General features: G+C 44.8%; 1 protein-coding gene across 7 annotated transcripts in view; it reads left to right on the top strand.

The window, feature by feature from the left end:
- SPECC1 (sperm antigen with calponin homology and coiled-coil domains 1) overlaps positions 1 to 24,339 on the top strand; it is a 145,854-nt gene that overhangs the window by 45,757 nt on the left and 75,758 nt on the right. The window contains exon 1 of one of the 7 annotated variants that reach the window (XM_067565867.1): positions 5,485 to 5,694. The exons of the other annotated variants lie outside the window; for them this stretch is intronic. Within the exon in view, the coding sequence (XP_067421968.1) occupies positions 5,655 to 5,694 (40 nt within the window). The 5' untranslated portion in view covers positions 5,485 to 5,654. Of the gene's footprint in view, positions 1 to 5,484; positions 5,695 to 24,339 lie in introns of those variants that run through there. 7 annotated transcript variants of the gene reach the window in all.

Raw genomic sequence — 24,339 nt, 5'->3', positions numbered from 1 at the left:
CAATTTCACATCATTGTCAAATTAAGGATTGTTGGTCTCCAGCCTTGACCCTGCTAGCATGTTAGATTTCAGGGGTGTTTGCTAGGATTCCACAATTACTTTTTGTAAGCATTGCCAGCTACATACTCTGCTCTGCTTTACTATCCAAGACACTCTTCCACCATTCCACAGAACGAGAAGCAGATGTCTGAACTGCTCAGTGTCAAGATTTATTGACCCAAGAGGTTATGTTGACTGATGCAATCCCTCTGGTCAATATTATTTCCTGTTGAAGAAAACCAGAATTCATTGTGTAGTCTACAGTAAAATAAGATCTGCTTGACTCAATGGTGCTGAAATACCACCCCAATGAGAGACAATTCAAGCCTGTACCTCGAAGAGAACTGATTGCATATTAAGACAGGTGTCTAACCCACCCAAATATCAGAGCTTTTCAGATGAATTTTAAAAGACTTGTTTCTGACTTGGATGTCCCAGATCTGTGTGCAAATGGGACCTGACTGTATTTTAACTGCACCCGAGATTCAAGCTAAGGCCTTGGATGTGTCCAGTTGTAGCATAGATGGGAACCAAGTTTGACCCTCAGATATTGTCTCTGCTGCTTGGGCTACGAGCATGCCTACTGCTTCCTGTAATGGAGAGTCTGGTGTTGATCTTTCTCTTTAAAGTACATGCTGTAACAAACAGTCTGTCTGCAATGTAGCGATGAAGCATGCAGAAAGCAATGTCTGAATCACTTTACCTTGCCTGATTAGTCTGAGGATAGTACAATAAACTGGTTTGTTTGTGACTTGTCTGATAAGGATGTCTAAATCTGACTGGTACCTTGCTTAGAGCAGGACCTAAAGAGTGGAAGGAACTTCAGTTCTATTCTCCTTAAGTATGCACCTATGTATCTTTCGTGACTCTCTCTAACTTTCCTTACCTCTGATTGCCATCTCTTTTTAAAATAGTGTCTTTCTCCTTCGTTGCAAGCTCATCTCCTGAATTGGATTCATAGTGCTGAGTTGATGACCTCCCAGGATAACTACATTCTTCATTGCACAGAGTTTTAGTAATTCTTTATGTAGGGTCAAAAGTATGCTAGATATTTTGCAGAGACAAAAAGCCTTTGCCTAACGGGCATACAACCAAAGAGCTAGATAATGCCACTTTACTCAGATTAAGCAGTACTTTACATCACAGATGAAGTAGAGAAATTCGCACATGCCACCAGCGCTCTGGGATTAGCACTAGCTGCCTATTGGTTTTCATGTGGAATGTTGGTGTTGACCCATAAAGCCCCAGATGACTTGGGATCTACCTATCCCTACATGAGAGTTGTCTCTCTTCCTGTACAATACTGCCACAGTTCCAATCAGTGACTTGGAGCCCATACTTAGCAGAAAACTCATTCTCTTATAACTTTGGAATTTACTGTCCCTTCCTTGATCCAAAATAGTCCAGATTTGGTGACCTTCAGAACATGCTGCATGTCTACCCATTTGAGTGGGTACTTGGCAAAAATTGCTGAATACGCATGTGTGGAGCTGACCAATGGGCAAGGGGCTTTGATGGAAATAGAGGTGGGAATGTTCTTTGTTTTCTGTTTTTGCTGTTTCGCTGTTTTGTTTTGTGGGGCAGGGATTGGCTGCAAATCTCTTGTTGCTGTTTTTGGTAATTGTGGATTCTGATTTGCAATTTTGTCTTTTTTGGGGTGTTTAAATAAAAGTAAACAAGTTAATAGATAGGTCTAGAAAAACCTTATGGCAATTCAGAGTGTTTGTTGTTTAAATGATACTTTTAAAAAATATCTCCCATAGTGGCAGGCTGGGACTGCGGATCCTTCTACACTGTTAGAAGAGTTTAGTGCTGTTTTTGCTAGAACACACAATAGAAGAACTATTCCAGAGGAGGGATGAAATGACTGCATGTGTCTAGGTACTACTTGAAATTCAATTACTGCTTTTAAGCATGAGATCTACTGTGAGATGCACTCTGTAAGTCTCTAATAGTTTGTATTTGATTACCAAAACCTACCAGCTGATGTTACCCTTGCTGCCTACAAATGTAAGAAAATATATATTTCTCTGGTGGCAGAAAAATAAAACCAGATTCCAAATATAATTCTGAAGGATGTCAGATTATTGTGCAGGACCTCAGCTAAGGTGTTCTAGACTTCTCCGCTGCTGAATTCAGAATAAAACCAGGAATATGAAAGAGGACTGGGTGGCTAAGGTATCAGTAACAGGATATGGCGTTTTCACCTTTAGGATGCTGGTTCAAATCCAACCCGGTTTGGGAGTGAGCAGAAGGTGTTCCCCTGTGACTGTAATCCAGTGGTCTGTGCTAGTGCACGGCGCATGTTAGAAATACCGAGAGGGATGGAAATGAGCTTGGTGGGACTCAGTCCAGTTCCCAATATGCAGGTGGTCAGAACACCTAAACCACCATTAAAGTTGACATCCTGGTTTGTAATTTCAGCAGAAAGGCTACGAAATGAGTGGAGTCTGAGCTCCCCTTTGGCCCCTAGAGGGGTATGTCCAGGCCAGCTATGCAGAAACCTGGAAGCGTTGTTTTCCCCTTTAAAAAGCATTGTCAAGTCTTTGGCAGAACTTTATTAAACTGCAGTTTAATAAACATGTTGTCCGATGGTGTCATTTTTATTGTGGACATGAGAGTAAACAAGGTCCAGTTAAGGGAGGAAACTAACATCTTTTTTGTTGTTATCTGGAGAAATATTAAATGAGATTCCCACAGATATCATCTGTATTTTTCTCTTGCCAGCCTTCACATACAGTCAGCTAGCTGGGCAGTGGCCTTAACTGACCTGATTTCATTGGTTGGATTTATCATTGCAAATCATCATAAATAGACCTTGGATCACTACAAATCATCCCTTTCTACAGAACTTACATGGCTTATCTGTTATTCAAGGCATCTTCTCAACTAGAGTCTGATGAAGTGGAAGGAAGAGGGAGTTTTGTTGAACAGGATCCAATTAAATATAAACGGCTGCACCAAAATAACCTTGAGCATTTTAACTTCAGCTGCCAAGAGCAAGGACAGTCAAAGTAAGGACTGGCACATAATTCATCCCAGTAGGCTGAGATACGAAGGGGATCTTGACACAGTCCTAATGCATACTGTTCAGACTCCCATATCTAGGCACAAAAGGTTGGGGATGGGGTGGCAGCTTGCATTCTCAATTCCCCTGCCTTTTTTCAGGGTAAGTTTGAGCCTGAGCTGCTCTTGAGCAATTTAAGCTTTTGAATTCCTTAATTTGTTTTTAATCCTCATGCTAAATTCAGGGTAGTTTTTAGAAAACTGATCTTCTTTGTTGGAATGTAAACTGATCAATGTGAAGGTTCAGAATCTTGATTTCCCCATAGACAGCCACTGCTCCATAAGCAAAATGCATTGTGGATATATTTGGTCTTCCTCTGAAGCATCAAGTATTGGCCATGCACAGTAAATGGATCAATAGTCTGACCTGATAAAGCAGTTTATATACCACATAAACCACATGAATTTCCCAAACCATGGTCTGCATGTCACACCCTTATAAATAGTCTTTATACCACACTTGTGTGGTTTTTTATTTATTTTATTTTTATTTTAGGCTTATAGATGCCAGGACTGACATTTTCCATATGTTTGAACAGTACCTATCACAATGGGGATTCAAACTGGTTGGGTGTCTGACTCTAGGCACTGCTGTTACAAATAATTTAATCATTAAAAATTACCTTCTGCTCCTACCAATGACATTTCTACTTATCTAACGCATGAGGATAGGTCCATCAATGGCTATTGGCCAAGAAGGTCAGGGATGCAACTCTATGTTCTCGCTGTCCCTAATTCTTTGACTGCCAGAAGCTGGGACTGGAGGACAAGGGATGGATCACTTGATAATTGCCCTGTTCTGTTAATTCCCTTTGCAGCATCTGACATTGGCCACTGTTAGAAGACAGGATACTGGGCTAGATGGACCTTTGATCTGACCCAGTATGGCCATTCTTTATGTTTCTATGAGAATTAAAACTTCATAGCACTCTTCCTACATCACATACTGTATTCTCTGTTATAAAGGACCTGGTGCTGCAATGTACTGTCTGTCCCCAAATCCCACTGAGGTTCAGAAGAGTTCGGAATGCTCAGCACCTTGCAAGATTAGTGTGTTAGCACAAATTAAATGCATAGGACAGAATTTTAAGAAGGGCTCAGTACCCACAACTGGGGTCAGATTTTCAGAAGAGCTTGACTCCCATTTAAGTACCTACGTAAGTAGCCAGATTTTTCGAGGGATATCCACATGGTGGGTGGTGAACACTTTTGAAAATCTGGCCTGTGTGCTTTTGGAAATTTGGCCCAAATGCCCCAGTTCAGGAAATCTGTTAAGCACATGCTTAAATCCCTCCCTAGTCAGCAAAGTAGCATTTATTCAGCAGTGAGCATTTGCTTAAGTGCTTTGCTGCATCAGGGCCGAAAGCCCAAATTGTGCCATTGGCTGCATGGGCTGAGCTCACACTAAATTCACTGAGGCCTTCTGTGCTCAGGATTGTATTCTGATCTCTTTGTCATGAGCCTTTCTGGTGCAGTATATGCAGTGTAGTTGTAGCCGTGTCAGTACCAGGATATTAGAGACACAAGGAGGGTGAGGTAGTGTCTTTTATTGGACCAACTTCTGTTGGTGAGAGAAACAAATTTTGGAGCTACATAGAGCTCTTCTTCAGGTCTGGGAAAGGTACTACCAGAGCCCCAGCATCACAGCAAAATGCAAGGTGGAGCAGTTTGTTTAGCATAAGTAGTTAGCACATATTGTAAGAGACCATTCAAGGTAGAGTGGCTTGTTAGCACCTCTGCAGTCATAGGACAAAAAGAGGGAGTTAGTGGATTGTCTCTGTTGTTCATGATTTTTAGTGTCTAGCAGAGTAATGAATTTAAACTCTTTGGACACGCTACCTGGAATGGTCCCTTATGCTAAACAATCTGTTCCACTTTGCATTTTGCTGTGAGGCTGGGAGTACATTTCCCAGACCTGAAGAAGAGCTCTATGTAGCTCCAAAATTTGTTTCTCTCACCAACAGAAGTTGGTCCACTAAAAGATATTACCTCACCCACCTTGTCTCTCTGGTGCAGTGTATATATAATTTTTTAATCTCTTCTCCTACTGGTCCCCCAGGGCAGGACCTCTATGTCTCATCTTAATTTTATTGGCCTGATGAGGTATTTGAGTCCTGCTGAAGTTAATATGCGCCTGGTATCTTTTGTCTAGGCTAGGTTTCTCATTGGTTAATGGGGTTTTATTCAATCATTGCCTTTCTGCGAGTTGCTTGCAGTTTGCTCTTGCTGCCTGTGCGTGGCTTACGCTGCACGTTGAGTCATCTCTCTGTCTTTTATTCCAGCAGTCAGGCAGCTAATTAAGTGCACAGGCCGGCCTTCGGTGCATAATATTGTAATGAGGTAGGAGGGCTAGTCACAGCTGCCTTTGCATGAGCAGCAGACAGTTTGTTCCTCATGCCAGGAACTAGGAAGGAGCTGACTTTTTCCTTTGAATTTGACTGGCACGATCCTGAAAGGCAGATGGGGGAGGTCCGCTTCTGATGCGGAGCATCAGCAGGGCGTGGGGACCCTAGAGAACCTCGGAAAGGAATCACTGGAGTTGGCTGAAGATGGGCAACCAGCCGGGGAGACCGGAGGAGCTGGAGCAAGGTCTGTATGTACTTGGGAGGCTGCGTGTTATTCTGCGTTGTTGTTCTGTGTCTGTGTCTGCTTTTGCCGCACGCACGCTTAGTTTGTCAGTGCACAATCCGACTGAGCAGAAAAGAGGCTGCTGTCATTTTATGCTGAGGTTTCGGAATGTTCCCAATGTGCTAGAGATATTACAGTTGTTTACCTTGCGACTAGGAAGTGCCATTCATTATTGGCACATACCTGAAATCACAACGCCCTTCTTACATGATGATTTTGAAAGAAAGCCTTTACACTTAGAGTAAAGATCCTGCCAGAAGGACCTTTAATGCCTGCCAGAGATCATTCCACGTAGTCTGCATGATGCAGACAAAAAGTTGTAATGCATATCTCTTGATGTACAACTTATCAGGATCTGCTGCCTGTAGTGTGAGCCTCTGCCTTTCATTGTTTATGGCCTGAGGCCTTAGGTTTTCCAGGCCTTTAGAATTTAAAGTGATGTCTTTGTGGAGAGCCTGTCTGTTTCCTTTGTCTTTCTGAAGCAGTGCGTAGCATGTTAAGCACTTGCAGATTTTGTGGAACGTGGGGTCTAATGCAGGTACGTTTCATTTCCCATGGGAAGAGCATATGGCTATACTGTGTGTTAATCTGCCTTCATTGTCCTGATGGCTGTTCTCTGGTTCATCCTGCTGTGACACCTAGTGAGGGGAGAAAAGTAGGCCTCAATCTCTGCTTTTCCTTCCTAGATTATGTCCCATTTGAGTTTAGAACCTTCCAAGGTGGAGAAAGTTCACACCGTGTAAATTACTAGCGTTCCCTTTCTTTTCACTGTTCTCATGAGGAGTTTATTCACAAATTCTATTAAGATGCTTTTGGAAAGACTCTGATAAACCAATGGTATAGCTGCAAGGCAGGCATGTGGCTAACCATTTGAAATGTACACACCATGCAGCTGATCTGAGATGGGGCACTGGGGTGTGGTGATGGGGGACAGCACTTTCCATTGGCACCGGTTGGAACCTATAATCTTCCAAGATAGATCTGTTAATGAACGCTTGCACAGCAGTTGGGTAGGGCTCTCTAGCAGTGTGGTGTTAACCACCCTAATGAAGAACACAAGCTGCCAATAGTCAGTCACCGGAAGAAATGCTGCCCCAGGGAAATGGAAAGATTTTTGCAGTAATATATGGCTGCTTATGCCCCATGCCCTGAAATGTCTTATTACAAGTTTTACAAGACCCAGTGAAGCTAAGCATGTGTTACTCACTGCAGCTGAGGGGTAGTGAATGTTGATGTTACAAAGTCAAAGGGGTGGGTGGGAGGCAGGGGGGCTCCCATAGCTCCAAATCAGAGTTCCAGGAAACAGACTCAAATTTTCAAAGACACTTATGGGATTTGAATACCCAAGTGCCATTAAATGAATAAGTAATAAGCATCTAAATCCCCTCAGTGGCTTTGAAAATCTCAGCCTTAATTTCAAGCTATGCTGGAACTTTTTTGTGTTGAGGGGACAGGGTTACAACCCCATTGCCTGCAACGCGATTAAAATCCATTCTGCAACGTAGATGGGACTGAATCTTGTTTTAATCCTGTTCTCCAATTCTGTGTCAGCCTTGGACACTTGCTGGGCAACGGCATGACTGAGGAATATAGTTAAATGGTCACATGTACAGTATAAGATCAAACCATATTTTAACCTTGTTGGGGGGGATAACACTGGATATGAGGATCTAAATTTCAAGTGAGAGATAGATGGAAGCTTTACTTCCGATGTCCCTGGCTTCCTGATGAGACCCAAGGAATCAGAGGTTTTGCTCTTTATAACTTCAGCATAAATGCCAGTATGTGGTGTCTTTGTTTCTGTTTGAATGGAGATTGGGGCAGAATTTGCTCTCATTTACAAAAGTCTAAATCCTTAATTACTCCAGATCTACACTGGTGTAACAGAGCAGAATTTGGTTAGGGTCCTGTCCATGCCCTGGCTGAAACTGTGCAGGATGCAACCCTGTTTAAACATATTGAGATCAGTTTCCCTTATTGGTATGGCCAGGGATTATTTTGCTGACAACCTTATAGATACAGTGGTGCTGAAACAATTTTTATGGTGGGGGTGCTGAAAGCCATCGATCAAAACTGTAAATTCTGTATATGATGGAAACCACTTCAAGCCAGGAGGTGCTGCTTCCAGCACGTATGTATAGAAAATGCCTGGGGGGGAGGTTCAATGTGTGATTTCCTGGGTAGGCTATCCAGTGATATCTAAGGGCCACATTTTTAAAGGTATTTATATTGGTTTCAGTGGGAGTTAGGTGCCTAAATTACTTTTAAAATCTGGCCCTAAATGCTTACAGCATGCTTGGGTAGGAGCGGTTCTAAATAAAACTCAGGGCCACACTCATCCAGGTAGCCCAAGTTTAAATATGATTGCTGCTAATTCAATTTGAGTTGTAGTGTGTGCAGAGCCTAGGGAGAAGGGAAGCCCAGCCCCAGGTACACCAGCAAATGTTTAAATGCCACAATATGCTTTCTGCTGTGTCCAAATGGGAGTGAAGTGCTGTGAGACAGGGATGTGGAGCTTCCATACTGCTCCAGCTTGTCTGTAAGGGTATAGCTAGCCTCAGAAACTATCATGAAGCAATACTAAGACCAGCAGTATCTGCAGAGTTTGGCAGGGTCCATTTGAGAAACTCTGGTTGTCTCCCCCAACTGATCAGGGTTGCAACATAAAGGATGGCAACAATTGTGATCATTCCAGTCTGTTGGCTGGGTGAGTCAGTGCTGCCAGGAAGCAGGAGGGAAATTCTAGGTTACAGGGGGGCCCTGAGGGAGGTTCTAACTAGCTGATGAGGATATTGGAGAGGTTGGAAGTGGTAGAGGAGAAGAGATGCAAGGAAGGATGAATTTTCACAAGGGGTATGTCCACACTGCACATTCCTTATGGCAGCATGTAGAGTACATACACTGCATGCCCCTCTTGTACGAGTATAAATAGCACTGTAGAGACATGCCTGAACTCTCTGTACATGTACCCTACACTGCTCTCTGCATGCCCGGGAAAGACTCCGGCAGCAGGGAATAGCTCCGGCAGGTCTGGAGCCTTTTCCCCATTTCCTGCCCCTTGCTGGAGCCTTTCACTGCCCCGTGTGCCTGTGCACTGCAGTATGGATGCAGCCCAGTTTTCACTGCAGCATGTAGGTACACTTACCCTACTCCCTGCCGCCAGTGGTGTTGCAGTGTAGACATACCTAAAGTGAACTGTTTTTGGTGTGTAAGGCCTGGTCTACAATTCTTTTTAATCACTTCCACCATCATTTGAAAAATGTTTATACTTGGTTGTTTTGTAAACTGGGACTGTGGCAAGTTGCATCACCTCTATGCTTCAGTTTCTATCTCTTTGAAATGGGGTGGTGGTGGTGGTGAATTCTTACCTACTGTCTCTATAGTGTTTTGAACATTCATGTTTGTAAAAGCACATGGAGTTCCTAGAATGAAGAGCCCTGTAGAAATGCAAAGGTATTGTTGCTATTCAGTAGAGTTAGTTCTCCAAGTGCCAAATCAGGCCTTGAGCCGGTAGAAAGCATTAAATGGGGTGATGATGTGTAAAATGAGGCCATAGCACATAGGAAATAGTTGGAGATCTTCATAGGAATTGTGTAGAGGAGTACAGTACCATGCCATCTTACAATACGTAGCAAAGGGAGCCCTCAAAGATCCGCTTTGGATTACGAATTGCTAGTTATATGCAGTGTTGTAGCTGTGTTGGTCCCAGGGTATGAGAGAAACAAGCTGGGTGTGGTAATATCTTTTATTGGACCAACTGCTATTGCTGAGAGAAACAAGCTTTTGATCTACACAGAGCTCTTCTTTCAGATCTGTGGAAAGCTTGACTCTTTCGCCAACAGAAGTTGGTTCAATAAACGATATTACCTAACTCATCTTGTCTCTCTTAATAGCTGGTTAGGCAGCCCGGGTTTCTGAGCAGGCACTCTGCAGTCCTTTGAAGATATCAATACCACAGTGTGGGAGATCGTGTTTTCTATTTATCCTCTTCAAATCTGCAAACAACTTGATGATTAAGATCATTGGGAGTAGGTGGGAAAATGGCTTGAAAACAGCAAGCGTCTGCAGAAATGTTAATTTTTCCATTTGGAAAGTGGTGACCAGTGAGGTTATCCAGAGGCTGGAGGTTTTCTTTGTTGGGACCTTGCTCACTGTTTAACTGGCTTGGATGAGAATACCAAATGTAAGAGGATACTCTTGGGTAGCGTTGCTGTACCCTTTTAAACATCTGCTCTCTCCCACTCCAGAGGTGGCTACGTTTCATGGTGGGGAAGGGAATCCTGTGTGTGTGTGTGTGGTTCGTAAAGCATTTGGAATCTTTCAAGCTAAAAGGCACTATAGAAATATGATTTATTTATGGTGATTAACTTCCTTTTTAAATGTATTTCTTGCTTTCTATCCTCTTCAGAGTCCTCCTCCACGTCCCTGTTTCCCCCACATTCCCCTGGTTAATATGGGAAGCCTTTCATTTGAGTTCTGTGACACATCAGCACATCACTTCTGCCAAATAAGAGCCCAAGAGAACAGATGAACTTGAAAGGGGAGAGGGGGCACCAAATGTAATGACTCACACTAGTAGTCTGAGTGCAAATACCAACTGCAAGCTGCATGCTCTAGGACCTCAAATGGTGAGTCTTGAACCTTCTCTTCTCCAGTGGAGCCAGCAAACCAGAACGTGTGGTGGAAAGATTCATTTTTTAGTCACCTCTTCCTCACATGAGCTGCTTGAGCCCATTTACAATCTTCAGACTAGTAACCAACTGCTGATTAAACCAGTCTTGCACAGCTTTATTTGTGCCAGGAGAGTAATTTTTATTTCTGTTTTAATTTGGCCTCTCTCTTGAGGCCAGTTCGTACCAACTGTGATGGTATATTTATGTGATGTAAGTCCAGTTCTAGTGCAGCTGTGGTCACATCACCAAAGCATCCCACAAAGGCCGACAGACAGATATCAAATGGCAACAGTCACTTTTGGTCTGTAGGCCATCTGATAGTCTCTAGGTTGTAGTCATTCCAGGAATCTGTGTCATAGATTGGGATAGCCCTTTAAGAGAGATGGGTTTAGCCACCCCAGTGACTAATTAGCTGCCTCCCAGGTGATGGGTTTGAGATTAGGATTCAGGTGATAACCTGCAGGTCACCAAGAGCCAGATTTTTAAAGGTATTTAGGTGCATGACTCCATGGATATCAATGGGAGATAGATGCTTAAATGCCTTTAAAAATCTGGCCCCTGATCCTCTGATAAAGGCCAGCTAGCAGCTCACTTAGGGGAAGAGGGCCCTACGGTCAGGGAAAAGGGCCCAAGGGCCAGGGGAAAGGAGCTGGATAGGAGGTACTCCTCACCAGCTGACTGGTGATACCTGCTGTTTGTGCAGGGGCAGAAGCCTGTTGAAGAGGCAGGCGGTGAGGACATAGTTTATGTTTTCTGTCTGGTGTTGGACTTCTTTTGGTTTTGAAAAATAAACTCATCCCTGGAGAAAGGGACTGAAATTTTGTGCTCTTGAGGGCTTTATTTGACATGCTGGCTGGTGAGCTGGCCCATCAGCTTACTGTGTGGTTATAGGGCTGTGTATCTTGTGTCTGAACCATCCGGTTCCCCAATCCTGGTGTTGTTTTAGTATCCATTAAGAATTGATAGAATGGATCTAGTATAACAGTAAATGTAAAAGCTAGTCTGCTTCTCAGAGGTTTGATTAGATTAATAAAATGGCTGCAGCTGTCCTGACAGTGATGGAGGGGAAGGAAAGTAGTACCAGGTGGCGAAGTGATGAGCTTTTCTGCATTGGCATTGGCACAATGTAAAATATTGCTGCTGACTTAATGGGCTAGGAGGGAGAATGCCTTGGTCTTACATGAAAGAGAAGACTAACTTCATTTTGTTCAGGTTCTATTTGGCTCCTTGAGACATTATAGTTAGGAAATTACTTGTGGAAACTGTAGTGTGGCCAGGAACTCCATCTTGTTCTGTCCCCTCTGAAAGATCTTCCTACAGGGACTTCCATATTTGGTTTATGCAGAATGGTAATTTCTGCATTTTTCCAGTGGTAATATGCAGAAATAGAAGTCTTGAGGACAGACATGTTCTGATGATTGGGAAAAACATGTCCTTGGGAAAACAAAGACTAATGTGGGTTTGCAGGGTCCTATGATGAGTATGACTTGACAGCATTACCTGAACAGGAGTATATGCTCCTCTCTTCTAGCAGTTACTAGCTGAGTGCTTAAGTGGCTTTGGTCTCTGCGTTTTGAATGGAATTTGCCCAAATGCTAGGGAAAGATGCTGGAAGACAGACTGAGTAAATACATCCTTGTCCATGATTGTCTTCCGATCTTGTTTGCCTTGATCTCCCAAGTGTTGGACCTAAGTGTTAAAGATCCTGGGTGAAATCCCATTGAAGTTAATTGGAGTTACTCATTATGGTAACTGTAGTTCTTTGAGAGAGTTTGCCTGTGCACCTTCACTGCCTGCTTCTGCCCCAGCTTTCTTATAGAACTCCTGAGTTTAGCAGAATAAACTGAGGCGGCAGGGCTGTGTGGTCCTTTTACAGCCTTGTCTCTGAATGTGTGGTGCCCAAAAGGTGTTTTTGTGGCCCCACAGGCCCTGCTTTCCAGAAGGATCCACATACTCAGCAGCAACAGTAGGAGTGCATTTCACAAGTATGACTAGACAGAGAAGAACCATGTAAAGTAACTGGCATTTCCCCTACCGTCCTGCCCATCAGTGTGTGAATGCAGTGGCTCCCGACCCAGGTGAGTGAGGACAACTCCCCTGCACAGCAGTACAGAACACTGCTCCTGAGCTGGGCCATCAAGCTGCCTTAATAGTAATAGTTAAACAAAGCTTGCTGGGAGGATCCTATGCTGTATTTTCCAGCCCCTAAAGGGTTTGGGCACTTTGGCTGTGTAACATTTTACACTGAAGGTGTAGTAATTCTTTATAATGCCATGTAATTACGCCTGATGTAATCGCTTCTGTATGAGCCGCTTCTTTGAGGGTGTGGATAATGATCTGTTGGCAAAGGACTGGATCTCTACAGGGCAAGGAAGGAAAAGACCTTTTAAAAATAATCCCAGTAATTGTTTGCACAGATACGAATGCAAATGCAAATGTTTCCTGCTGTGAAGTGGGTGCAGGGCCCAGTGCTCACATGGCATAGCACCAGCCCAGTGGTATGCTTTACTAATCCAAATTCACTGAGGCACAAAAAAGCCTGTAAATGTGATAGGATTGGGAAGACCCTGTGCGCAACTGATTCCTGTAGTGAATGGGTTTCATGCCTCTAGGGCGACTGGGCTGGGGGAGCAGCTCAGCAGCACCAGTTTGCAGGGAGCGTTATGCCCCTTACATTTGTCTGTCCATTGCAAGAATAAAACAACTTCTAAATGCAGCATATAAAGCAAAACTGCCCCCTTTCCTGATTTGGAATGAATCGTGAGAGACTTTCTCCCTAACGGAGAGCTTTTCAAATCCATTTCACCATCTAGAATTCTGGTCTAGAACTTTGTCTCAGGGCTTACTTGCTACTAGTGGTAATGCTGTTAGATTATCATTCTGAGCAGTTATTGGGCAGTGTCCCCTTCTCCTGTTCCCCCTTGCCACAGGTGGAATAAATGCTGCAGATATTTGTATGTATAGATTTTAACAGGTTTAAACAAGGTAGCGGAAAGTCTAGAGTTGAAGTTATAGCAGCTTGGTATAGTATGGGGCAAGCTCTGTCCACAGAGCCCATTCACAGCCCCGCCAAGGCAGCATACATCAGACCAGCCGTACCTCCTACTTTGTACATTGGCCTCCCACACACAGCTATGGTCATGCACCTCCCTCCTGACCTGACTCGCCCTCTGCTGTTCCTCACAACTCTGCAAATAGGCATCTCCTGAGTGCAAGCTGACACTTGTGAGGCTTAAGATGGGAAGGGAAATGCTCAACAGGAATGTGTTTGAGACCCGGCATGCTTATCGACTAGAGGCTGAGAAATGCAGCTTTCATGCCACATCACTGAGATAGAGGAAGAGAAAGGGCATGATAGACACAGATATCCCCTCACCCTCTGCAGCTCTTCTCTCCTCTACGCAGAGCTTCTGTGAGGCTCTTTTAACCATGGGAAATCTTTGACTGATCTTTTAATTATTAACTCCTTTTTAACCAAGAAGTTGAAGTTCTTCGTCCTTTGAAGTGTGTAATGCTTTTACAGATAACATTCTCATTGCACTGTGGAGCCTTCTGCCTATTTCTGCCCTCTTCCCTGCTGTACTGTCACCTGGACGGCAGTGCTCCTCGCCCATGCAGGGGTTGATCTTTTGTAATTGTTGTGGTCTCAGTCCAGTTCCCAGTGGACTGGTGTGCAAGCCACAAAACCCACCTTCACAGTGGGCACTAATTAGCCCCTTTGTCGGCATCTTCAGCAGAGAGCTAAAGGTATGGATGGGCATGGAGTCTGAGCTCCCTTTTCCACCTCTAGAAATGGTCCCTGTAGCTGAAGATAGAGGCATATTATGGGGGTACTATGGATGAAGTATGTGCTGCTGCTATCTGTGTTCTGGTCATCAAAGGATTTCAGTCTCCAGGGCTGTCAACCCAGTTTCCTCACCACTAAATTAACACAGTTCTTACAGAACAGAAAAAAGAGCAGTCACTCCTTATACTTCACAGCATTTGGGTTCTTAATGGCAGTGTTTGGGCTTTCTCAGGGACATGCACCATCTGTGGAGATTTCAGAGCCTCTGCATATTGTTCTTGTCAAGAGATGGAAAAATCCACACATTCCACTCCTAGAAACTAGCCTCTTCCAATGAGCCATGCTGAGAATGGGCCATCCTTCATCTTTTTCAGGCATTGGTTTCACAGACTTCCGGTTGATGTTTGTCTCCCTGTCTCCTAGTTGCTAACTTTAGCCATAAACTAACACTAGGCTTGGCAGAATTCAATTTCTTTTCTTATAATTTCAACAATTAATATTGATGTTTATTTTCAAGCATGTTTTTCTTTTTATCTATTTAAATTTTCACAGTTGTGCAAAATTATTGGGGGAGAAGGTCAATATCATGTCAAAATATATAAAATAAATGTCCTTAAATCAAACTCTAAGAAGTTCTGAAGCAGCATTTTTCTTTCTTTGCCTGTCTGTAAATGTTGATTATCAATTGAAATATTTTTTCTTCTGTTTATGTGTGGTGAAATCAAAGTTTATTGACATTTACTGATAAAAATCTAATCCTTCCAAGCCTAACTACCTCTTGGTTTGGCTCCATGAAGGCTCCCTTCACAGGCTATGAATCTCCTTTCCCCTCCTCCAGTGCTGGGCAAACTCCATATTCTCACAGCAACTGTTTGCTGATGGGTTATGGAGCTTTAGCAGGCAAGCTGGAAACCATAATAAAACCTGGATTATTACATGGCCACGACCTGTGATGAAACTCTCGATTCTTTCATTAAAAACCAGCCATGCAGCATTACAGTTGGGTGCAAGGAGTTGGTTCCCAGTGCCACATACCATGCTGTTTACCAATTAGAATAACAAGTAGTATAAAAACAATTGTACGTAAAAGTCAATGCTATGGGAAAGTGCTCTGTGTTGCTGGACAGGAGATCTGTATCTTGAGTTCCCAGTTTTGGTCTCTCTGTCAGGGCTGGAAGGGATTGGGAAATCAGAGGGGGGCAGCGTATACCTATTAGTCAAGGGAAGAGAGTACTTTGTGTTACTCAACAGTGGCCTTTTGACCAACTATGGAGCAGCATTCAGGATTTGGAAACCCAAAAGTTTATGGGGGCCTGGGTCAAAACCTGAAATTGAGGCTCCCCCACCCTTCAAAAAGAATAACCACTGAGGGGAGGCCCCAGAGTTGGGGATGGGGAGTTGGAGAATGAAATTGCCCTGCACTCACCCTGCAGCTGTAGCTCCTGTCCTGTGAGGCTGGGTTCCCTGGTCTGGATATTGCAACATGGCGTGAGGTTGCAGTGAAATTCACTAAGTTTGTCTCAGCCACTCCTCCATCGTGATGGAGGGACTGCTGGCCAAATTTAGTGGCACTCTGACCTCATGCGCCAGGTTGTAATGCCAATTGGTTTGGTAGCCCTCTCAAATGCGGGGCAGGGGAAAACTGCATCTTTTTGCCCCCTCTTCTCCCTGGGCGTCCCTCAGCCCAGTAACTACACAAAACTGCAGATGTAAACAGGTCTGGAACCAGAACAAACAACTTAGTCATATGTCATACATTTCCACAATTATGAAACTGTGAATTTCTGTGAGAGTGTACACATTTACCCCAGTGTAAACTTACTTCCTACCTCAATCTCTGTATTCTGTGACATGAGTCTCCAACTGGAACAGATCGAGAATTTTCCTATGTTTTTCCCAGGTTGTAAATTTTGCTTCTTAGCTTGGCAGTGGAAAACCTGTAAAATGCCATGTGAAACCATAAAGCACTTCACAGATGTGACCAGAGCGTAATGGTTCTCTGGCATCGCAAACTGTCACATTGATCTACCTAAGGGCCACGCCTCCTGTTTTGTGAGGACCTTGAGACTACAAGGTGTATGACACATCTCCTCAAAGGTGGGAAAAAATGTTGCTTTCTTCCTTCACAGGCAATAGGACAATGGGGAAAGACAGGCAGGACTCAGTTTATCCCATATGATCCTTTTTATGACACTTGTAACTTCTGTAAAGTATTTTCCAGTGTTACGAGTAATAGAATGTGACTGTTTCTATAGGCACACTGGTGCTAGAGTCTGCACTGAGGAGAACGTGATACTACCACTTCTTTTTTTCCTATAAGCAGCTGAGGATGAATGAATTGGTCCCCATGGCTCCAGGAAGGTGCTTCCAGCATTGGGTCTTCCTAGTTAGAACTGCATTTTAATTATAGTCTATGGTCACAAGGGTGGCTCTAGGTAGAGCTTGGCACCCTAGTGGAGTGATCCCCCATGAAGTTCTGCTGGTCTGACTGGTTATGGTGAGTTTCACCCTCCCCCCCCCCCCCTTTCCTTTTGCTTGCAGTTGTTCCCTCCAATACTGTCCCAAATGGGAAGTGTTAGTTAACAAATAGTTCTCAGTAGCGGAAGGGATCCTTTCCCCATCTGTTGCCAGTTCAGATATTGCCTATCAGAGCTCACTTGTGACAGCCATAGGTAGATTGTTGTCCTATCCATTACACCATAAGGACCATCAGTAACTGAATTCATACAGTCTGTATGGATCTGTCTTTATTTGCTGTGCTCCTTGAGACCCCCCAATGCAGGTGTCCTGTTTACTGTTCATCGGGATAATAATATTTTCCAGAAACATGAGGACAGTTGTTAAAGCTGGTGCTCTTGTGAGTATTGTGCTATCCTCTGCCCTGCATTAATGAGGGATCAAATGGGTAGGCTGTGTTTTCAGTGGGAGGATCATCTATTGGGCAAAGAGCTAGAACCTATGAAGATCCTGCCCTGGGTTCGAATCCCATCTAACAGCCAGTTGCTTTAGGGTAAGTCCCAAAGCAGAGGTGCAGTGGCGTACCGAGGGGGAGCAGGGAGGCCAGGCGCCGGGCTGGCCCTTCACCATGTGCGGGAGCCGCAGGAGCTCTGAGGGGCGCAGACCCTCCTGTGCCCCCCACCTTCCATGAAGGGTTGGCCCGGAGCACACTTACCCACCGCTCCAGCCCGGCACCGGCTCAGATGGGGCAGCCTCACCCCCCTGGCCTGGGTGGAAAAGGGGGCCGGGCAGGCCCTTCAGGACATGCGGGTAGGACGCAGGAGCAGAAGCGGGAGCAGCCGCCGCTCAGCCTCCTGCACCCCCTGCCCTCCGTTCATCAAAAAGGGCCAATCTGGCACCCCTCAGGCGGGGGGGGGGGGGGGGGTGAGGCTGCCCCATCTGAGCCAGTGCTGGGCTGGAGCAGCAGGTAAGTGCGGGGTGCCAGGCCAGCCCTTCATGATGGGTGGCAGGTGGGGGGTGCAGGAGGCTGAGGGGCGGTTGCTCCTGCTTCCGCTCCTGTGGCCCCCCCCATGCGTGTTGTAAAGGGCCGACCCGGCCCCCGCCCCCCCCCGCCCAGGCCGGGGATGAGGCCACTCCCCTTTGTGTCAGGTGGGGGGCACCCCTCAGTGCCCCCCCCCCCGCGTGTTGCGAAGGGCCAGCACATCCCCCTTCCCCAGGCTGGGGGGGTGAGGCTGCCCCATCCAAGCTGGCGCCAGGCTGTGGGCTGCCACTGCAGCGGGATAGGCAGGTGCCACGCGGCAGGTATGTGCGGGGAGTGGGAGGCAGTGGAGCCAAGCCTTCATTTGCGCCTCACACCCCCTGCGAGTACAGACCCCCTTCTCCAGGCAGCTGGGGGGTGGCTCCGGGACCCCTCCTGCCCTACCTGGGGCGGGGGGGACAGGGCATGAGGCGGGAGGGGCACAAATGTAGGCTTGGCCTCCAGGTGCTGGAGACTGTGAAAGTGAGCCTTTTTCTGAAAGGTGGGATGCCCAGGACCAGCAGCACAAGCACTTTCCATGTGAAAACACCATGCAGAGATTTGTCTTCAGCTGCACTGAAAGCTTCAGCTCTGTGTTTTGGCTTCTCTTGACTACTGTGCTTTGTTGAGGTGGCCCCGTCACATCAGTCAGTTGGTAATCTGAGTGCACAGATGGTATTCACAACTGTGTGCAGTGCAGACTTTTCCTTTGGGGACTTAACACCTCCAATAAAAGTCCTCTTATTATGCTTCTTCCATTACAAACCTCTATTCCAGCCCCATTTTTGCAGACCTACCACTGAAATATATGGTCATGCTGACCTTTAACTGTTCCACTGGGCCCCTTTGAACCCTCATCCCAAAGGACTTTTAATTGCATTTTAGAAGGCCGGCGACCACCCTGGCTGCAGCAGCGGCAACTAAATCATTCGTACACCTCCCCTGGATGTTGCTAATGCAGCTTTCTAACAGGCCACTCTAATCTTTCTTCCTTGCTTGTCTTGTGGCTCCGTCTTTCCTTTGTCTCTTTCAAATGTTTCTGTACAAGAATTGAGAAAAGAGTGGGTTCAAAATGTACGTTGCTGAGGGCATAAAATGATCATTTGATTTAAGCAAAGTCTGGTTTCTTTAATTCTCTGGATGAGGCCAAAGCAAATCCTGAAGTTAGTTTCAGAACAGAATTTGCAGCTCAAACCCACCACTGTGCAGGGCTAAAACAGAACGGTAAATCCAAACGGCCAGTCTTTGAGAGCACTTGACTTCAGAAGCAAATTTCAACCCCTTCCCCTGGCTGAATGAGGAAAGTTTTGGTTCTGTTCATTCTCTCTGTCTACTGCTTCTCTTTCCCCAGTTGCTGAGGCTAATGGGAATTGCTAGTGACTCTCTGCAGCTGGCTCCACAGTGCAGATGCTGAGTCTGCAGAAACCAGAGAGAGTGAGATCTCCTGGCCTGTTTACAGGGCTTTCTGTATCTCATTTTGACAGGCGCGTAGGCAGGAAATGTTCCGGAACAAACAAATAAACCGAGCCTCCCAGTTCAGAAAAATGCCTGTCATTTTTGCATGTTAATGCCATAGGTGCAAAAGAGAGGCTCAGGCCTTATAAGGCTTACAGAAATAATTCTTTATCCAGTCAGGAATTACTCAAGACATGGAACTGGCAAAATTAGCTCTGGCAATAGGGTTCATTGAGAGTGACTTTGTACACAAAGATCACGGCACCGCTGTAAATCACACTAGACTAGGTTAGGATGAGAATTGTTTTAGCTATTCTTTGGATAGAATAACCAGCAAGTGATAGGAGCTTTGGGGCCTATTTTATGGGTCAAAGGTTGAACATATTGTGGTGAGATCCAATGACAGTAGCTTGATTCTCTCTGTGCAGACTCATATCACAGAAGAACTAGGTACATTCCTGTCATACTCTTCATTTTCGTGGAGCAGGTTTGGAGGTGAATTGTGAATGCTTTGTAAGTGAGTGGTTGGGAGTTCTGGCTAAGGCTAGGTCTGTGTTATTAACGGGTGTGCAACTTTCCTCCTCGCATATCTGCCAACACATTTCACAGATGCATCCCCTGTTCTTGCCTACCTGGAATTCTCCTGAGTAAAGAATCACTTTTGCACCAATGTACTGAAATCTGTGCTGGACTGATACTGTGAACAAAACTCCATTAGGGCCTACGCTGGCATCTCCAAGTACATTTTCGCTTGAGACCTAAACTCATTTGGTGTGCAGGTTTCCAGCTTCAAACAGATGATGAAATTACCCTTTGTGTTCTCCATATTAATTTTGTTTTTCTCATCATGGATCTCATCCATAGTTGTCTGAAGTCTGTGGGAAGACTCCAGTTAGGTTTAATGGGCTTTGTATCATGCCCTCTATTATCCTAGCTTCCATCTGAATGAGACTCCACATCTATTATAGTGGCACTCAGGCCGTTACAGTGTGAACTTGGGCTTCTGTAACTCGGAGTAGCTTCAGTCCTTGTTACAGATTACTTTGATGGAATCATTAGATGCTATATGAGGATGGTCCTCCTTTACTTTCTTGAGTTTCCTCACTGTGTCCTGACTTCAGAAAGTTTAGTGTGATTTCCATACAGGTGGAGGAATAAATAAAACAAAAATAACTGTTGATGCTGTTGAGTCCATCAACATGAACATAAGACTTCTCCAGGCTTTAAGTGATGCCATTAAACTGAGGAGGAGTGCCTTCTTCCTTAGGAAGCCCATGTGGATTCTTAGGGCATTGGACAGTGCATTCTTCTATGTTGGCTTCCTTCACACTGTAACATTTGGACTAGCTGAAGATACCTCAACCATGAGGTCACTCCTTGCAGGGCTGCATTCCTTTCAGGGGAAGGTTTCTTCCTCAAGGCTGCCATTCGAAAGTATGTCCTACCTGATCAAACTTCTGCAGGTATGAATTGATGATAATGACCTTTCTGTGATTTAGCCTTTGAGTTGCCATAGGCATTAGTTATTCCCTTATCCACACCAACAAAGGCCCCAGGAAGTCCTGGAAATCTCATCAGGGATCCTGTTTGTTCTTATGACCAAGAACTGCAAAATATCTCCAAACTTTTTGGAGTCCAGGCGTCTCTATATTCCTAAATCAGGACTGGATCGAATCAAGGCAACTGCTTCTTCTTTCCCTTCCAGATTTCTGATGGCTCTGTTATCACAGACTTAGAAATCTCTTGTCTGATAAAACCATTTCTCTTTCTCTTTGATTTCTAACTTCTATCCTGCTGTTTACTTCTGTTCCGAAGTACCTGTAGTTGTTACTTTCATACTGCTATACTTTACCATTCTCTAAATCAGCATCTCAGTACAAGCATCCCTGCTGCAACTTATTGTACCTGTGCCATGGGAAAGGCAGGCGAGCAAGCAAGCCAGATAATCAGACAAATAGTTGGAATTCCTCAAAGACTAGCGTTTGCATCATAATGATTTATTTTTTACTTTTTTCCCCTAATCCATCCCAGAAAGCAAAAATTCCAAATGAGGAGGTGGGAGCAGCTGCTCTGCAAACAGAGAGCCACAAAAATAATTGCAGCCTCCACCCTGGTGTGAAAAGGATTTTTAGGCTGCTGGGTTCTGTTTTGTCTGGATGATGAGGGAAATGAAATGGTCCATTTCAGAGAGCTTTGGACCTTCTTATGGGCAGAGAAGGGTCGTTAGCAACTTTTGAAGCGCTAGTTTAATATAGAAGTATGGTGCTGGTTCCTTCCTGGACTGTAGTGAGTCATCTTATTGGTGTTACATTAGTGCCTGGAAGCCTCAACTAAGATCAGGCTGCCTGTTGTGCTTGGCACTGTACACAAGACTGATCATGTCTTGAAGAGCTCCTAAATTTCCCATGTGTTCTCAGTTGCATGCAATATTCTCCCTCACTTCTTATCCTAAACTATGTCTGGTGTTAAACAGCTGTTGAATTCTACACCAGAGGTGGTCGTGTTACAGTGAAGATAAAATTATTTAGGGCAGGTCTACACTTAAAATGCTGCATCGGCGCAGCTGCACCAATGCAGCACTTAAGTGAAGATGGTCGTATGCCAATGGAAGAGCTTCTCCTGTCAGTGTAAGTAATCCATCTGAGAGGTGGTAGCTATGGTTACACGAGAAGCTCTCCTGTCGACATAGCGCTGTCGACATGGAGGGCTAGGTCCATTTAACTACGTCACTTGGGTATGGATTTTTCACACCCTTGAATGATGTAGTTATACTGATATAGGTCTGTAGCATAGACCTGGCCCGAGGTGAAAGGTAAAAATAAATGTTAGTACTTTTGCATTTCACGTGACTTTAAAGTGGGATTCTAGAGAGAGGAGAGTTAATCACTTAGTGTGAAATTCACACCTATGCAGAGGCCAGTACAAAAACTGAACATAAGCAGTATGTAGACTAAGTCCTTAAAGATTGTTCATGAATAAAAGGGACTATTTGGGGAGGTTCCTTGCATTTCTAATGAAGCTCTAATCTAGATGCAAATAACAATGAGATGAGCAGCTGGAGACCCCATCTGAGGAACTTGTCTTGCATAGTCACTGCTAGATGGGATAGAGTACTTCTGTCATGATAGAGCCATCTTCCTGGCTCCTTCTCTTACCTGGCTGGAATCCCAATGAGCCCTCCCAAAAAGATTAGCTGGTTTGTAAGGGTGTTGTCTGCATGACTAATCTTCTGCAAACAGACTCATTAAGAGGGACCATGACTGGCGAAGCTTAGCTTTGCTGTGTGCACTGCTGCACAAAGTCCAGGGGACAGGTGGCGGTTTCCTTTCTCTGGGACCTCCTGAGGGATAGGGGAAAACACCATGCACTCCTGAGTTATTGCGAGGTTCCCAATGACACAGACACAGAAAAATGCTGGCTTTGCCAGCCCAGTTAGCTCATTCATCCTCTCAACCAGTGTGTCTGCAGGAACCAAGGACTCTATCAGACTGTGACTCTGTTTGTCAGAGTGGGGTATATCCTTGTTTACTCAGGCTAAGTGGGGTGATTGACCAGGGATTTTGTTGTTGTTTATTTGATGTCAGTGGGAGTTGGACACCTAACCTGTTCAGGTGCTTTTGAAAATCCCACTAGGTGCTTATGTGCCTCTTTAGGCTCCCAAGTACTTTTGAAAATGTAGCCTTTTGTGGCTAGTGTCACTCTCATTCTAAGCTCCAGACAGCACTGGAATAAATTTGAATCCACTTCATGTGTTGAGCTGGTCAGATGTGGTTAGTTAGTATTTGTCACTAGATTATTTTTGTTGTTTATGCACCCAGAGGTTTGAGAATGAGAGCTTTAGGCTAGCTTTTAAAATCTGTACACATCTGTAAATGCATGTGTATTTCTGTATGTGTATAGAGCCCTGAGGCTCTGTGTAGCTGTCTTTGTGTAGCATGTGCATGGTGCAGGGTTGCTGCTATGTCTGCCTTTCTTTTCATCAGTCACTAATATCTGCTCATTCCTGGGCCTTTGTGTAGTGTCAGTGTCCCTGTAATGGCTGGCAGTTGTTTCCTGTTGATGGGTTCATAAAATCTCTCTGGGGAGCAGAGGAGTCATTTTTTGCATATCGCACTTGCCTGAACAAAGCAATTTAAGAGCAGAGAGGGGCACTTGAATGAAGGATGCATCTGTGCAGCAGCATCAATAGAAATTGTTTATTTAAAAAAACCTCTGAAATTCTGTTAATTAAACAAGAGCTTAATTACACCATTCAAAAATAATAATGAATACAGCAGACCAAAGAGATTTTTCCCTCGCTCCGGTGTCGTCTTTAACTTTTTTCAGGGGAATAGGGTGGTCCTGTTTGTCCTTCCTGTTCATTATGGTTTATGTAGCAGTCTTACACCTAGGAACATACCGTAATCCTGCATGGGGGTGAGCAAGGCAACAGAACATAGTCAGTAGCTAAAATCAGTCCCTCCTGCATTGCTGATGTAGGAAAATGGATGAGATCAAATTGGTGCTGCATACTGGAAATGAGTCCATGTAGTTGATTCAGGATATGTTCAAAGATGCACAAATAAATGCGCTTTTCTGTATGGGTGCCTGTACTATGTTTCTCTCACTTACAGTCTTCAATTCAATGAGACTTCAGCATGACAAGTGTTGCCAATTAAGTGTAAAAAAATCAAACCCCTCAGATGTCTGTCAGGGATGATCCATCACAGTGTGTTGCACTGTCCTGGTTCTGGACTCCATCCTGTGTGTTCCTTTGTCAGTGCACATCCATCCCTGTCTCATGTAGTGTGATGGTGTGTTCACCCCACACCACCCCTAAAGAGGTTAAAATGGCTCAGGAGGGGCTACTTGACAGGATGGGAGGCCACCTGGGTGAGATGTAGGCTGCATATACAGCCCAGAGAGAACGTGAAGACCAGCTGGGCAGGAAAAAGAGGGAGGGGCTTGTATAAAGCCAGGAAGAGGAGAGGAGAAAGGGACTGCAGGGAAAGAGTGTTAGCAGTCTCAGGGTTGAGAGAAGGGAGTAGGAAGACGTCTAAGGAAAACAACCGTAAGGAGAGTCTGCATGGACTTTAGCGGCTGATTCTAGGATCCCTAGGCTGGAACCCAGTGTGCAGTGCAGGTCTGGGTTCCCCTACCGCAGTGGGGGAGTAGCAAGGGCAGTGGACTTTGAAGACTATCTGAGATTGTGTGGTTAGAGAGACTTTGATACCCTG

This window comes from Emydura macquarii, unplaced genomic scaffold (genome assembly GCF_026122565.2).
Source record: "Emydura macquarii macquarii isolate MOO-44397 ecotype Brisbane River unplaced genomic scaffold, CSIRO-AGI_Emac_v2 contig_2699, whole genome shotgun sequence".
Classification (NCBI taxonomy): Eukaryota; Metazoa; Chordata; order Testudines; family Chelidae; genus Emydura; species Emydura macquarii.
This window is presented reverse-complemented; position numbering and strand designations above follow the sequence as displayed.